We start from the raw sequence: 16,312 nt of genomic DNA, 5'->3' as shown, positions 1-16,312 counted from the left end.
ATCGAGTCCGCTTCGAGCGATAAAAACACGTCGAATTGAAGAAAAATATTTTTCTTCTCGCACAGCCTCAGCGACGCATCGATAGAACGCGTCGCACGAGACAGCCTCAATGGGTTATTTAGCGAATCACACACGATATAACTGAGCAAACTCATCGCTCAGCGCGTCATCATAATCGTCATCTTGCGCGACTGTTTACACAAAGTCGATAGCTCGCTATATACTTCATGTACCCTTGCAAATGGAAAATCCGAATTGTACTGCCTCGATAACGTATATATACTCGGTGCAAAGATTTCAAAAGCTATTTACTTTAAACGCCACGATTCCCTCTCTCTCTCTCTCTCTTTGCACCGAAGCAAAGACAGCTTTGTATTATTATATACATATAACAGAGCTTCTCTCTCTCAATTCACATTGATGGAACAAATTCATACGTTGATACAAATATAGAGCTTCGTTCTTGACTCTAGTCGTGTATATAAGTGCAGCAGCTATACTCGTAGATCCATACGATACATGGCTATCAACGGCGTTGGCGGTTCCTTCGGCAGTAGCAGCAAGTCGCGTGGCCCGAGGATATTAGTCCGAGGATACAACGCAAAACTAGCTTCAAATTTCATTGGACCCCTTGGCCGCCTCATCTCGCTGCTGCACACGCCCGACCTAATACCCTCGGGAGATTATGGAATGCTGTAGACCACTGCGACCTGTACATATAATGTTGCACGCGTACGTGTAGAGCAGCACACAAACTCGTGCAGCTACGGTACGTGTGCAACTTCTCCTTGCCATAATCTAGCTGGTATATTATTATATACACTACACACACACATCCATGTATATGTGTGTATAACGCGAGAGCAGACTGCAGACACTGTTGGTAGCTCGACGACGTGTATAAGCTGTATATTCGTGTGTAGTGCATAGCGCATGCTACATCCCTTAAATGAATTCGCTAACGAGCGGATAAAATATTGATTTTCTCGAGGCACGTTAGGTCGGCGCAACATGGCTCGTGCCTAGCGTCAGAGATACAAATTCTCCTCTATCTGTTTATAGCTGGCATCTGCTTTTCAACGCCGTCGACTCGTGCCAATGGCAACGAGGCAATTGCGTATAGCCTCGTGTCTACGTCAGGATCGTTACAATGGCATCGCGGTAGGCATCGATCGAGTCGCGCGACTGTTTTTACTCGGCCATTAATAAACTCGCTCGATGCGAGCACGATACCTTGAGTGCACACCTTACACCGGGCTTTTGGCGCCACGCTCCTATCGAGTCTATATGATATAGCATGAGTAGCGCCACCGAACATCCGATGAGCTTGAATGTAGCAGCAGCAGCATCCGGGAATAATTAATTTTCAATGCATTATAGTATCGGCTTCCAATAATATCTAGCTCCGAGAGGGAGAGAGAGGGAGAAGCGCAGTTTGCAGCGGCCGAATACGGATACTTTCGCGCACAAATTGAATTGCAGCTATTATTGCGCCAAGCGGAATGCGCATTCAGCCACGCTCGATATGTATGCATGCAGTACGTAAATACACTTATAACGCACAACACCGAGTTAAACAATTAAGGGACTATATGCAGAAGCTCGCTCGGGCTTTTTATTCGAGCGTTGCTCATGCCACTGATGCCACTCGTATATTGCCGCTCAGCCAAGACGAAAAAGTTGCTTATATAATTACGCGACGAATGGATAGCTCGCCTCGCTCGAGAGCAAAGAAAAACGGCGAAAAAGACGGAGAGAGAGAGAGAGAGAGGGCAGGAATGAGCTCCCGACGTTATGTGGCGGCTGCTTACGCATATAATCACCGGCCCTGACATTGATGTAAATATACACACAAGCGATGCCCGTGCCACGCGCTTATATTATACGCCGCGGCAAATCAGATCTATCGATTAAAGCTGCAGCGTCGGCAGCAGCGAGCAGCCGTTGCCGCTCTCGTCGTCGTCCACGTCGAGTGACGGATGAAAAAAGTCAAGACACGTTAAAAGTCCTGATTACTTCATCGTGTATGGTGAATGTGTGCCTCGAAACAATGGCCGTACGAGGATGTGCTTATAACAAGAACAAAAAGTGCAAATAAAAGTAAGCTGCGCATCGAGCCTGCAAAAGTTGCCAACTGCTGAATCATCCTTTATCATTATCTATACATACCTCAAAGCGCAACACATACACACACACACACACACACACACATATATATATATACACAGAGAGCTGCACATTATATCATGCATGGCGTGCATGAATATTTTTTAAGGTGGTTCTGCGAGTTAATTCCAGCTTCCCGCAGACAGTCATCAATAATGAAGCCATAAAGGCACACGCAGGACCTCGTCGAGAGAGAGAAAGAAAGAGAAAGACAAGTACCATCGGCGCAAGGTGTGCGAATAACCTTCGCGTATATTTGCGTCGAGGCAAGAGAAAAAATCAGGAATCTGCGTTGCCACACGCTTGCCTCATAAGTATTGCAGGTAGGCGCTAGTACATAATGCATCGGGCTCTCGTGAAAAATCACTAAATTACGGTCTATTTAGCACTGTCAATGCGGAGAGCTTTTTTCGTGCGAAAAAAGAGAGCGACCCTTGGAAGGTGTAGCAGATATACAAGAGTAAGTATATACATACGTATTCCATACATAACATTAGTATTTCGTAGCTCGCGGCAGCTGATTTTTAAGGCGCTGATATACGAGAGGATGCATACGGTGCTCGCTCGCGCGGTCAATAACTAGCCCCGTGCGTCCGCCGTATATAATAGCTGCAGCGACGGCATATCGACTTGTCGTCAGCGACGCGGCGAGGTATTGTTATTACAAGCGGAAGCTCGTGTAAGGCATTACACGAGTCTTCTCTCTCTCTCTCTCGGTCTTTGGCGCGCGGCGTGTCTTTCGCTCGCATAATTATATATGCGCCGAGTCCGTATGCTGCGCTTGCAGCCAGCAAAAAGCTTTACGACGCTTTGCTGGCCGCTGCTTCTATATATATGTAGCACCGGGGCTAGCCGCGCGACCAGCCGAGTATTAATTTTCTCTCCAGAGGCAAAGACTCGATCTCTCTTTCCTTCATTTTTTCGCTCTTTGTTTTTTCGTTGCGGCGATCCTTATCGACCGGCAGCGCACCGCGAGTGTGTGTAATATACTATCTCTCGCGGACTCTTCATGCGAGCGAGTGAGACTGTGTGAGAAACTGGGGGTGGCTCTCTGAAAAGTTTATACGGCCAAGTATGGCTAATAGAATATTTCAAGTACTGCATAGCGCGCGAGTAAGGGGAAAAAGAGGGAGAGCCGAACGGAGCCTCGGCAGATCGGATGTTAGTTTTTATCGGTCATCTCTCGGTCTCTGGTTAAGAGCGCTTGCTTGCCTCTCTCTCTCTCTCTCTCTTGGACGCGATCTTTTTCTCTCGCTCTCGAGCTCGTATGAGTTATGATAGCTGCTGGTCACTGCTGCACGTTCGGCGCTGCACACCTCGCACTGGATATCATATCGTCGATAGTAGCTCGCTGATAACATTTTTCCGATTGAGTTATGTCGTCGCGGCTATGCTAATTTTTCTACAGCTCGTACTCGGTGCGTTTCGTACGAGCTGCTGCATCCACAAGCACGAGCCAAGGAATGCCCGAGAGCAATCGTATTCTCGCTCGTAGCGATTGAAAAACGATCATCGCCGCGAGATTCGAAGCCTGCCAGACGAGTCGTATTGAAATTAAAACGTACTTATCGCTCGTCAATTATATAAACAGCTGCCTCGAGCGTGCTTTGCTCCGCATCAAAGTTGTTGTTCAAAGTCCTGACCGTCCAGGAGACAAAGTAGCAGACGTCGAGCATCGACTATATACAGCCGGCAAAAAAGGAAAAATAAGCCTCGGCGCGAGACGACGAGTCGCTCGCACCGTCGCAACGACGTAACGTTACTTTTTACGGATTTTGGCGTGAAATCTCGAGCGAGGCTGGCGCGCGCGAGCAGTGTCCGCGATATTTCCGTGAATGGCCTCATGGCGTATCGGATGTTTGCGGACGCTCTTAACTCCTTGAGCGAGGTAAGTAACACCGCGTCGAATTCCCCAGAAATAAAGCTGCTGGCGCGCATTGGTGAGTACACACGAGCTACTATACTCGCGCCAAGGCGTAAAACGTTCGAGCGAAAAACTTTCTTGCGCGGCTCTTTAAATGTTACCTGCGTGATTCACCGAGGCTCGTCGTCAAAACATTCATTCGCGTTTCCGGAGACGTATCAAAATGGCAAACGGATATTTATCGTAGATTTAGGCGTCGGGTAATGCGCGACAAAAAGTTTGCCAGTGCCAATCGTGCAAAAGCGTACAAATTACTCCAGCTCATTGTTATTACGAACTTATCGCGACGAGATGTCATTCGTAGCGAAAAACTTTATTTATGCATTTATCTTAATGAGCCCGGTGATAAGAAAATGTGGACATTTTCGAGTGTCGCACGGGGAAAATTGCTTCTCGGTATTTCGATGCTAGTCTATGTACCTGCGTGTGTCATCGTTTCTAGTTTCTAGTTAGCCATGTCGAAGAAATAACGCAATATAATATAAAGAGAGTCCAACTGCATCGCTGCTGTCGAATACAGAGTCGAATGAAAAGAAATACTCGCGTCAATTGCGGCTAGATAGTTGCTGTGCTGTACTCGGTAAAATCAGCATATGTATGTGCGCCATCGTAACCCGTTTAAATCTGGTTATAGTACAGTGTATAAGTAGCTGCTGATAATTGATTCTCGGTAAGCACCATCTAGCCTTGGCCACAGTCCGATCAGATTTCCGAAACATGTCCAAATGGAAAGTACTGCTAATAATGTTGAGTCTGAAAGTTGTTGCTTATTGTCTACCAGCCCAGGATAGAATGGTGAGTTCCAATAACGGGTCACTGTCTCTTCACGTCAATCTTTTATATTTTTCAAATTTGAAACGTCGAAATTCCATTCTATTTTGATGCAAACAAATTGATTTTAGCTCTCTCTAAAAAAAAAGAGATGAAAATGTTAGAAAAAAAGTAAAATAAGGCCAAAACTCGCTGTCTGTGTTGTTTGAATGACATTTTTATTTTGTCGTCACACAGGTACCAAACCATCAAACGGAGCTATCGGACAAGATCAATGCAATGGTCGAGGTCATGGAGATCGTAAGCTGGATAATGAAGCACTCACCGCGAACGGATGAAATGTAATATCAATTATATGTACGCGTACACGCGCGGTCAATAATATGTATACCGAGTCGACTAATGAAAATTATCGAAAAAAAAGAAGAAAATAAACCCATGCAAAAGTAGTACCTGTAGTACTAGCTATACAATACGTACATATATAAATGATTATAACACGAGCTGCGTAAACAGTGGCTCGAGCGCAATTTATATAAATACGCATGCGCGAAAGTCGTTTCGCGTTATCCATCATTGTCAAAGCCATGATAATTAATGAACGAGACGTCGTTGCTTCTGCTGCTGCCACTGCTGCTGCTATATCGTCATCGATATAATTACCATTGACAATGTCACATCATCGTTTGAGTAGTCCACTATAATATTTGTATTATAATATATGTAGAGTCGTCAGCAGCTATCAACGTTGTTGAATCCAGAGAAAGCCGGAGACTCGAACAATATGAAAACCATTAGCAAATCTTGGACAATCGGTCGAATAGAGCCTGCAGAGTTTATTGAATCGAGGCTCGGTGGCTGCACGACTCGACGTAGGCACACGAAATACATAGATCGCACGAGTCGCCGACTGTCTCGTGTATATCGCTTCAACGAAAGCGAGAGTTTTGCGAGCGCATAGACGATATGCTCGTCGATACAGCAAATCGTCGAGGGACGCAGACGCATACGTAGACGTATCTGGCCGAAAGTGCAGAGGGAGCTGGCAGAGGAGCGGCTGTACGTGCAGGACTAGGCAGGCTAGATAAGTACGCGTGTGCGTATATATGCAGATTGGCAAGTGGCGCGTCGAGTACACATATGGAGTAGTTAGCGGCGCTGGCCCTCGTGCAGTTGCATATTATGCATCGCGAGCATCGCTGCACTCGGCAGGTCGAAGCGAGCGCAGATCCCTCCCGAGAGATCATGGTCGTTCCGATGCACCGATCATAATATACGTCTGTAGCGAGGAGGCAGGGGCCTATACGCACCTTCCCTTCGATAGCCATATAAACTGCGTGCTAGGCGATGCGCACGACTTTTCTTCCTCCTCCGACTATTTTTCCTTTCGCTCGCCGATACTCCCACAAGATGCGCATCTCGAGGTATTTCATGGCCCTCAGCCCTACGCCCTTGGCTCTTTTTCTCTCATTTCCATGTGTACACGCTCTGCCCACGCGCCGCCGACGTGAAAAACTAATCGATTTTATCGCTCCTACGGCCCCGGCCTGCTGCAGCGAGTTATAATTAGTCCGACGAGCGTGTGCACACACGACGATAGCCCCGAGTAGCCGAGTACACGTTTACACGTATTGCACGTATGTACGCGTGGACATTTGCAAGTCCTGATCGACGCACGTACGTCCTTCGTATCGTGCCTATATAGACGATGATCAACGTTATAAGTCTATGCTCTGGCTACCGATCGCCATTCGTATAGGCTTTTGCTGCTCTGTCTCGTAGTACTCATAGGCTGCCGCTGCGTGATCTTTGTCACCCGGTCTCTCCTTTTCTGCACTGACAACTTGATAATTGATCGACCCGCGCCAGCAGCTTCTCTATGTATACGTGAAACTCGAGAGCAATCGCGTATGCCTTCTTTTCTTTTTACGCCTTTTATTTTTTAACTCAACGCACGATATATTGCGCGCGCAAACCCGACCATCCCGAGCTCCAACTACTTCGTTTTTTCCTCCGGCTTTTCAGCCGCTTGACGCAAACTGACATTCCAAAGCCTCGAACCAGCTAGCTAGCTCGAGCCGGTCAGCCAGCCGAGCCAGTCAACTCGAGCTCCGCCATAATCCCGCACGACGAATGACAAAATGATTGCCGAGAAAAAGATGTGATTTTTCAAAAATCACTATATAGCGATGAATAATGCCTTCATTAACGAATGCCGCATCGCGTCGCGCGCGAGACTCGAGAAATCCGCGCGTGATTTTTTACCTCTTATATTCTTCCTCTCTCTCTCTATATATACATCTCCTCTCTCATATACTTGGGATTAATATTTTTCAACGGCTCTGGATTAGTAGCTGATAAATCATTCGAGCGAAAGAAAAATCTTTCCTATTATGGATTTCAGCTTTACATATAACCTGGCGTCGATCTCATCGTCCCCATATGTGCCTGCGTGTGTTATATGTAAATATGATTTAAGATGAGATTTCCGATTTAGATAGATGTGTATTACTTTTATGAAATATAATACTACAAGGTCTAGTATGCTTATACGAAGCGAAATATACACCTACGGGTTAAAAATTGAGGCTTGTTGAGCAATTTCGGAAATCTACGAAGCATCTTTTTATTGAAAAAAAAGGCAAAAGAATTCAATCGAGCAAGCTCTTACGCGAGTGTCGCCAAGAGAGGATAGCTCGTAACGTAGATTAATGCCCTTGCCGATAAGCGCTCAAGTGCCTCTTTGCTCTTCACTGTTCCATACCTATCTGCTTGTAAGCAAATTTGGCAAATATCGGCGCGCCACGGGAGCCTCTTCTTCTGTATCCATAAAATACATGTATAATAATATTGTAGAGCGATGGCGGTCGAAAGAAAACACTCGACTGTCTGAGAGCAGACGGATCGGTATACACGCTATTCGCATTACGCGACGATTTGACGCAAGGCTAATGCGTTCCAGCTCGAGCGCGTTCTCCGATTCAAAATTTTTCAAGTTTTAATCATATCGAGAAGGCGCAACGCCGCCGAGATCCGAGGAAACTTTTGTCGACAGTCGAAAAACACGATATTTACATTTACGCGAGGCTGAATCGGTGGCAGCTGCGTAATATAGGGGCCCCCGTTTGGAATAATCCATCAAATCGTTGCGCTATTTGTCCGATAATAAAGCAAGGAAAAGAGCCAGGCGCATAACCTCAGCGGTCGAAGAGCTGCTTTGAGGCTCGCGCGTGCAGCATGCCGATCAACAGAAACACGTACGGGAAAACGCAAATAGTCGAGCACTTGCTGGCCAAGCAGATCAGCGGCGATTCGGCGACAGGTCCCAAGGTCGCCGTTCTCAATGCCTTTCGCACGGGGGTATCCGTCAGCGCCTGCCTGATATTTAAGGTTAGCCAAAGCGACGCTCGAGAGAGAGAGGGAGATGCAGAGGTAAAAAGAAATTATTCCATGCTCTCGGTACTGCACAGACTCGCCGGAAGAGAGTCGCGCGCGTAATAAATAAAAGGCCAGACGATAATCGGCAAGGCAAATCACACGGTAGTGCTCCTTCTCTTTTACAAACACGAGCTGTTGTGCGGCTGCAGAAGCGCCTGTGAGGCAACTCGCAACACACATTGAACGCGGCCACTCGTAGATAGACGCCTTTGATATCTCGACGGCTGCATCATCCTCCTCTACTGCGTCCCAACACACATGCATGCGCGTTAATAAAAAAACAACGACCCACGTGCTTATATTACGTTCGTATATAATACTTGTCCGCTCACAGGTACTTCACATCCATACCAATGTAGCCAAGTTGTGTGCGAGTTAAAAAAATAAAATAAAATGTTTGAAAAAGAGGCAAAAAATTAAGGAGGAGGTGATTTGGCCTTCTCTCTCTCTCTCTCTCTCTCTCTCTCTCTCTCAATGCGTCGGGCCCTTTCCTCGCGCGGACGTGTAATTATTCAGGAATGAGTTATATCACCGCCCCGACAAAGAGAGCCAGGGGCCCCATGACTTGCCACGAAAGCGACTCTCTCTTTGCGGACTCTCGCATATGTACGTCCGCAGATGTATATATAAGCGAGTTGCAATGAACAAATATGCATATATATGACTTTTGTCGAGCCTCGAGAATAGACGTCTGCCCTAATGATGCTGTTAAATCGGAATTTCTTCTCTTTATGCATCATCGCAGGGACTCGTCTCGGAGCTCGTCCTTTACGACGAGGATGCGGATCTCGTCGAAGCGGAAGTCGAAGATCTGTCTCACGCAGCTGTTTTCCACGGCAACCCACGCATAATTCCGACCAATGGTATGCACTATCATCTTAACTCTTTACTTGGTCTTTAAAACAATTCGTCGAATCGATTATGCGGTATTTAGTGCGACATTTTCTCTATCATCGTTTTCTGATTCTTTTTTTTAATTCGAAAGTATCGATAATCATAGAGTTACGCCAACACACGCAACGGTTCAAATTTTCTCGGGATGTCTATGGTCAGCCGCAGCCGGTTACATAAATCAATGGCATTTAAAGCTATCACCTGACCCTCGCATAATCAATTGGGTGTAATGAATTTTTAAGAAGCTCGTCTCGTTTCACTGTTGTCATGAAAAAATCAAATTCTATTCCAATTTAAAATCGATAATTGAAATTGATCGAAGGCGGCACCTGCTTATAGGGTTACATATGACTTTTAGTTTGTAAACGATAAGCGAGTACCAGTCGACTTCACGGACTTATCGCGCTAGCTTTTTTTCGGTCTTGTTTGTTTAGCTGCTCTACCGATACGCGTCGAGATGGTGATAGGATCGAGGATCAAAGTCGTAGACAGTGAAACGTAAGCTTAGATAAGGACGATCCCTAGGCTCGCCCTGGGCGTACATGAATTTCAGTCTCTCTCTCTCTCTCTTTCTCTCTTATACGTATATGCATATGAGCGTTTTACTATTCATCGACATTGTGTGCATTACGTTGCAGATCTATCCGACGTGAAGGACGCATTGGTGTGCGTATTGACGTGTCGCTGCTCCAACTCGGCTAAGGACGATGAGGTCCAATGTAAGGTGAATCGCGTCAAGCTACAAGTCTCGAAAATCAAACAATACGCGCCTAACTGTATCATCGTCATTGCCGATGAACCAGGTGTGTTTGCTTAGCGTCAAAAAGCCGATTCCATCGCATCTCTCTCTCTTTGTCTATAATCCGATATGTATATGAGCTACGCCGTACCGTGCTCGCCACCGCCTTCGGGAAAATCACTGCTGCTACTGCTACTCTCTCTCTCTCTCTCTCTCTCTCTGTATACACATGCGCGACATTATAGATATACGAAGGCGAACTCGATACGAGCGAGCTTGAGCGCACGTGTCTTTGAAGGCGAAATCCGAGATTAAAGCCTTTATACATACGCCCGGGCCCGTGTAGCACGCCAAAATCATTATCTCGTACGCCTTTTTCATGTTGAAACCGTCTTTCCCCTTTGCCTCTGCCGGTGTTGCTGCTGCTGCAGTCGATCTGCTGTCGTACGTAGCCTGGAAAACATCCGAGTTCGAGTCCAACAAGATCATCGGAGTCGGCACGATGCTCGATAACGTTCGGCTTCGGAGCTTGGTCGCCAATCGTCTGAAAAATCAGATCAGAGCCAGCGACGTTCAGTCTTTCGTCGTCGGCCAGGCGGGTTGTAATTCCGGTAAGTAACACGCCGGTTATATCAATTTATGAGAATCTAAGTGAATATAAGAACACGACTTTCGTGTCACTTTATTTGATTGAAAAATGTCACAAGCAGTTTTGACGCTCTTCCGACTTTTTAGCTCACTTTGTGTCCTTCCGTTCCATCTCGACACGGAGAGAAAATTGGGATTAACTCGAGCTGGCCCCCGTTTATAAACATCATGTACGTGTCCAAAGCGATTTTGGATAGAAACGAATAAGAAGAGAGAGAGAGAGAGAGAGAGAGAAAGAGAAAGGCTGGAGATAAGAGAGCAAAAAAGCTACATGAGCCGAGGAAGCTGCGCTGCGTTATCGCTGGAAATGCCAACTTGCCAGTCCTGGGAATTCAAGTTTTGGAAATGACGTTGTTACACTCTCGACTCTCTTTTCTCTCTCTCTCTCTTTTATGCGCGCACGACCGTCGGAATTGGCGCGAAATCAAAATTGATCAAAGTTTAAAGAGACTTTTTCTTTCTCTTTCTCACTCGAAAGAGAAAGAGTATATCGCCGTCGATGCGGCAAGGGGTGGTAGCGGTGTGGCAGTTGATGCATATATATAGACTGCGTGTGCACTCTCGACTTGGCCGATGTGCTGCCGCTTGCTGTTGTACTGCAAGCTCGCGAGGAATCAAAAAGTTCGATGAATCGTATTAAAAAGTTTTTCCTCTTCTCTCTCTCTCTCTTCGTGCGCACTTGAATTACTGTGCATGCACGATGTCGAGGACGAGGAGTAGGAGAAGGAGGCAAAAAGAGGAGGAGATTGGCGAAGGCCAAGGGAAAAAAGCGACGTGGAAAAGAATAAAAGACAAATTTGCCATTGTGAATGCTAAATTGATTGGCGAGCGAGTGACTCCGGCGGAATATTTCCTTTTATTATTATGGGCATTATTATTATTGTCCGTTATTACGGAGGAAGGTCGTCGCTGCTACTGCAGCATCGGCAGAGGAGTATCGATATATATAGAGGAGCAGGAGGTAAAGCTGCAGGAAGAATCACTATATAGGCGTAGGACGTTACAGTACACGGACGAAAGAGGAAAGAGACTCGGGCGCGAGACGGGGATGAAAAGGGATTATTGGTCGTTGACTTATGCAAATCTTGCGTCTGTCTGTGCGTGCGCGTATCGAGTCACTATAATGTAAATACAAGGCAAGGTCGTCGTTGCTCGAATGCTGTATATAGAGCGGGAGGAGAAACGCTCGAGTTCGGCGCGGGTCCGTAGGTGGCTATTCGCCCTCTCTCTCGTTCTCTTTCCATCTAGATATTCGTGGCACTGGTGGTTGTTAGCACGAAATTCGCCAAACTAATTCAATTTGAAAAGGCGAGCGCGCACGCAGCTGTTTCGCTTGCCCGGCCTACCCTATCTGTACACAGCTCTCTGCGCCAGCATCTCCTATCTACGCATAGACGCGCGCGCACAGAAGCACGTGAGCTGTATATGCATATCTGCTGCATGCGTATAAATTCAAATTTGCCGATTCCAACAGCCTCCCACGGTTTACTTGTTTGCCGTGAATACGAGCACGTATACAGTTCCTACCGTATTCAAATAATATATACGTACGTTATATGTATGCGTGCATTATGCGCGCGAGCTATGCGTGATTATTGCCCACAGTGCCTACCCAGTGCCTATTGCGCCCGGATTCCGAGACACACACACACACACACACACACATACAACACACAACTATACATATTGTGCGTGCGTGCATTTGTGGAGGGAAATTCGTGCATTAATTTGTCGGCCTTGGCTGTGTATCTCGTTTGCAGTGCCCGTATGGTCGAGCGCGTCGGTCATGAACACCAGGCTGAAGGACTTTAACGCGTTCATCGGCACGAGCCAAGACAGCGAGGCCTGGAACGAGCACTACGACAAGTACGTCCGAGACGCCAGCTCCGTCCTCACGGCCAAGCTGGGTTATCACGGCTGGGGCCTCGCCGCCTGCGCCTGCAAAATCGTCGACTGCGTCCTGCGCAATACTCAGTCGCCGCTGCCAGTATCGACCTTCATGCCGGTCAGTTGGATTTTCCATCTCCTTTTTTTTTATCATTTTCTATCGGTGTTGGCTGTACCAATACACTCGATATCGCCGCGAGCGACGCTTTGTGTTTTGCGCTATTCGAGTCGCGAGTCTCGATCATTTTTTCACCTAAATATGCCTTTTAAGCGGACATTTTTCGAGTTGGTTGGCACCCCCCTTTTTTAGCAACAATTTTGTAATTCGTTCGAGCCGTAGGCAAAAAAAAGTTCGGGCTCGAAAAAAGCTTCGGGTGGCTACGTTAACGTAGCAAGGAATCGCGACGCAAAGTCCGGCACTTGGCACTCGCATGCATAAGAGTTCATTAAAACGTAACGGAAGCACTTATCCACATTTGGGGCGAAAAAGAACGAGCGGGAAGAATGAATCAGCGTGAAAAGAGAATAGGGTATAAAGTAATACACAGTTCGAGGTAAGGAACCTAAAACCCCCCGCGTGAGCTTGAGCTGTCGCTGCCTCATTATCGAACAAGCGAAAGGCATGTTTTACACGTAAAGTTACACGTGTAGCGTGTGCGCATGAGCGCCTTTATAAATATACACATTGACACTTGGAGACGGCGGTACAGCAGCGCGCGCGAGCTTCGAGTGTAAAATAAAATTCATCGGCGGGTATACATGTGGAATGGATATAGGTTTTATACCTTTACGTTCGTATATACATGTAGCGCTGTGTTGCTGCACATTTCGCACGCACGTTCCTGCCTCTTTCTTTCTTTCTTTCTTTTCGTTTGCCTTCGTCGTCGTATTCTCGTATCCAGATATAATATATAAAATACACAGTCGCATGTAGAAAATAGACAGTGGCGGCGTTACGTACACGCCGTTGAACTTGCAACCACGCGAGAGCGAGCGAGCGAACGGACGAAGCTCTCGTGTTTCAAATCAATTTCAATAATTTCGTCCGAGCAGGTATACATGCTATAATGTGTACGTAGTGTTGCGTTGCACCAGCGGACTAACGGCTACCGTACTAAATATATACATCGTACATGCATGCATCGCAAAGTTCTCCAATATACACGAATAGATATATAGTCGCAGAGCATATAAGCTTGCGCTCACCCTTTGAAATAAGTCAAGCGTGCGCTGCTCGAGCTAGCCAAGGGTAAAGCCATCGTATATATGCACGCTCGCTATTTAGCCGTTATAGTGCTGCGCTCTACTGAGAAATCGGCCACGGCTGAAAGGAAGGAAAGTTCGGGTAAAGCGACACGCGACAGCCGCTTTTGCAGAAATTTCAACCGAACGCCAATAGCCAAACTAAAAGACATAAATAAAAAATAAATCATAATAAAACTGCTGCTCGAGCGAAAATTCAACACGTGTAACTGTTTATGTTTTGCAGGGCTGCAATCACGGTTTCTCGGATAAGAATGTGTTCGTATCGTTGCCCTGCATCATCGGTCGTACGGGCGTGCTGACCATCGTCAAGCAAAGGTACACCGTAGAGGAACAGACGAAGCTCGAGCAGGCCTGCAGCAAGATCCTCGCTAGCATAAAAAAGTTCGTGCCCGAGCTCATGAATTGAATCGTCCAATAATAGCGTGTGCTGTAGCAATTTTTCGTGCTGCGTTATCAGTCACTTTTGGCACGGCCAAAGAGACCAAGCTTTGTCGTCGAAAATCGGGCCGGACTCGTTGACCCTGTTGGACGCATAAAAGATACGTGAAAAGAAAAAAAAAGTCCATGACCACAAGTTGTCGTATACGTAGCTTCTTTATTTTTCTATTCGCGATCCGGGCTGGAGCCCGAGTGCGGCTGCTCGCAGCACGTGCTGCCACTCGACTTGTAGGCCATGCGTTTTCGGCCAGAGGGATATAGACTCGTCTCTCTCTCTTTAGGCCACTCTCTTTAGGTAGGTTTGGCTCCGCTGTACACACGATTCACGAGCGTGCGTGAGGGAGAGAGGAAGAAGTAAACGGAGAAGAAGAAGAAGAAGAAGAAGAAGTGGTCGAGTAGCCCAAGCGCTCAAAGTTTTCCAATCTTCGAGCCGGCTCGGCCGCCGCCACCACCGCCGTGTTGTACAACACCCTCGAGCTTGAAATTAAACTTGTGTCCCTCCCTATGTATACGCGAAGCGCGTCGCACAATGTCGACGCGCGTGCCGAGGCCGAGGCAGCAGCTAGAAAACTTCTTTCGTCGAGTGTGTCGCGAGATATAAATTTTCGCGCTTTTCGCATTAAAGACTTATTATTGTTGTTGGAAAGTTGCTCTTCTTTCGTTCTCTCTGTCTCTCTCTCTTTCTTGGAAGTTGCTGCAAGCACCGGAGAGCCGCCGACTCTCTTTCTTAACGTACATACATACTTGCTGCGCGCGCGTATACACCTTCAAAGGAGAAAAGCTGTTAAATGCTCGCCGCCAGTAAAGCAGCCGAGGGTGCGCTTCGCAAGCATCGGCGTCGTCGGAATAAGGAGGATCTACGGACGAGTTGCGCGGGCCCGCTTAAATCGTGTTATACATACGTGCGGCCGAGCGAGCTTTTGCAGCGGCGAGTCGGTGCCGCCAAACCTCGTACGCGCTTGCTCGCTCGTTCGGTCTTTGGGCTTCGGTCTTGAGCAAGGAAGACGCTCGCTTTTTATCTCGCTTAATTATAGCGCCACTGCAGCAATGACGAATGACTGTAAATACGCGGCTATGCTAAACGATAAATGATCGTGCTATTTGTTACGATGCGAGCAATGAAGCAGCTGCCTGCTAAACCTTCATTTTTTATACTTTTTACCTACTCGTTTACAAAATTGACCGCATCGGTGATTCATTCCTTCTCTGTACGTCTAATGTGTACGTATGTATATGTACGCGAAGAAGAAGAGAATGAAAAATAAAAAAGGAAAAAGGAAGCCGGCGCGCCTCGGCCATTGTGTGTAGGTATAGATATTACAGAGGAGCAGTTGGCCGCGCGAGCAGAGTGTGAAATTTATCGCTTTTCATAAATCGACGGGCTTGTTTAGACGAGCTTTTTGTGCAATAATCTGCCGGCTCTGGCCTCTGATATTTTTACGGTTGTTAGAGCTCCGTTTTACTCCTACTCCGTTTTCTTGTACATGTGCAAGCAAGTTATAACGGAAAAGTCTGTAATTATTGTCGACTATGCATCGTCTCTCAGTTCGATAAATTTTCCTTCGCTTCACTCTAGCTTCGTTATTTTACTATTCTCCTTGCATCGTCCAGCATTTGGCTCTCAAGAGTCGAGCTCGACTTTTCTTCTTTGTGCTTGTTTCACGTATAAGCGCGCAAAGAGCCAAGAGCCCTTCCGGATCGAGCCAAGAAAGAGAAAAAAAGATGAAGCGAAAAAGAGTAATCAACGGATGCTGCTCTCAAACGATAGATAATCTTGGGGGCTAACAAAAAAGTCCCACAAATATTAGCGCAGGTATATACCGAAAATGGGTTGGAAGCGTCGCACGATTAATACATTACACGACGCGGCAGAGAGGCGCGAGAACCAAAAAAATTTCTCTCTCACTCTCTCTCTCTCTCTCTCTTCCAAGGGTCTGACAATAATCTCTCTGAAACATAACAGCAGCAGCAGCAGCAGCAGCAGCAGCAGCAGTAGTAGTAGCGGCGGCAACATAGCTGTAGAGTTAAAAGGTACATATTGGGTTGATATTACCTGCTCGTGTGTCGCGCGTACTTTCTGCACTCTTGCGAGTTCTTGAATTTCCGCGCTGCCGCTACTCTCTGCCTCGTGTGCAACGTGC

The 16,312-nt window shown here is 46.8% G+C and overlaps 1 protein-coding gene across 1 annotated transcript; it reads left to right on the top strand.

Moving 5' to 3' along the window:
• Positions 1 to 8,098: 8,098 nt before the first annotated feature.
• On the top strand, positions 8,099 to 14,139 carry LOC106658351 (L-lactate dehydrogenase-like). Its single transcript, XM_014380260.1, has 6 exons — positions 8,099 to 8,251; positions 9,045 to 9,162; positions 9,832 to 9,996; positions 10,364 to 10,547; positions 12,291 to 12,585; positions 13,957 to 14,139. Exons 1-6 carry the CDS (start codon positions 8,099 to 8,101, stop codon positions 14,137 to 14,139), a joined length of 1,098 nt encoding a protein of 365 aa, XP_014235746.1.
• The last annotated feature ends 2,173 nt before the right edge of the window (positions 14,140 to 16,312 follow it).

This window comes from Trichogramma pretiosum, unplaced genomic scaffold (genome assembly GCF_000599845.2).
Source record: "Trichogramma pretiosum strain Unisexual culture from Peru unplaced genomic scaffold, Tpre_2.0 scaffold16, whole genome shotgun sequence".
In the NCBI taxonomy this organism is placed as follows: domain Eukaryota; kingdom Metazoa; phylum Arthropoda; class Insecta; order Hymenoptera; family Trichogrammatidae; genus Trichogramma; species Trichogramma pretiosum.
Note: the sequence above shows the minus strand (reverse complement) of the source record. Positions and strands in the feature narration are given on the sequence as shown.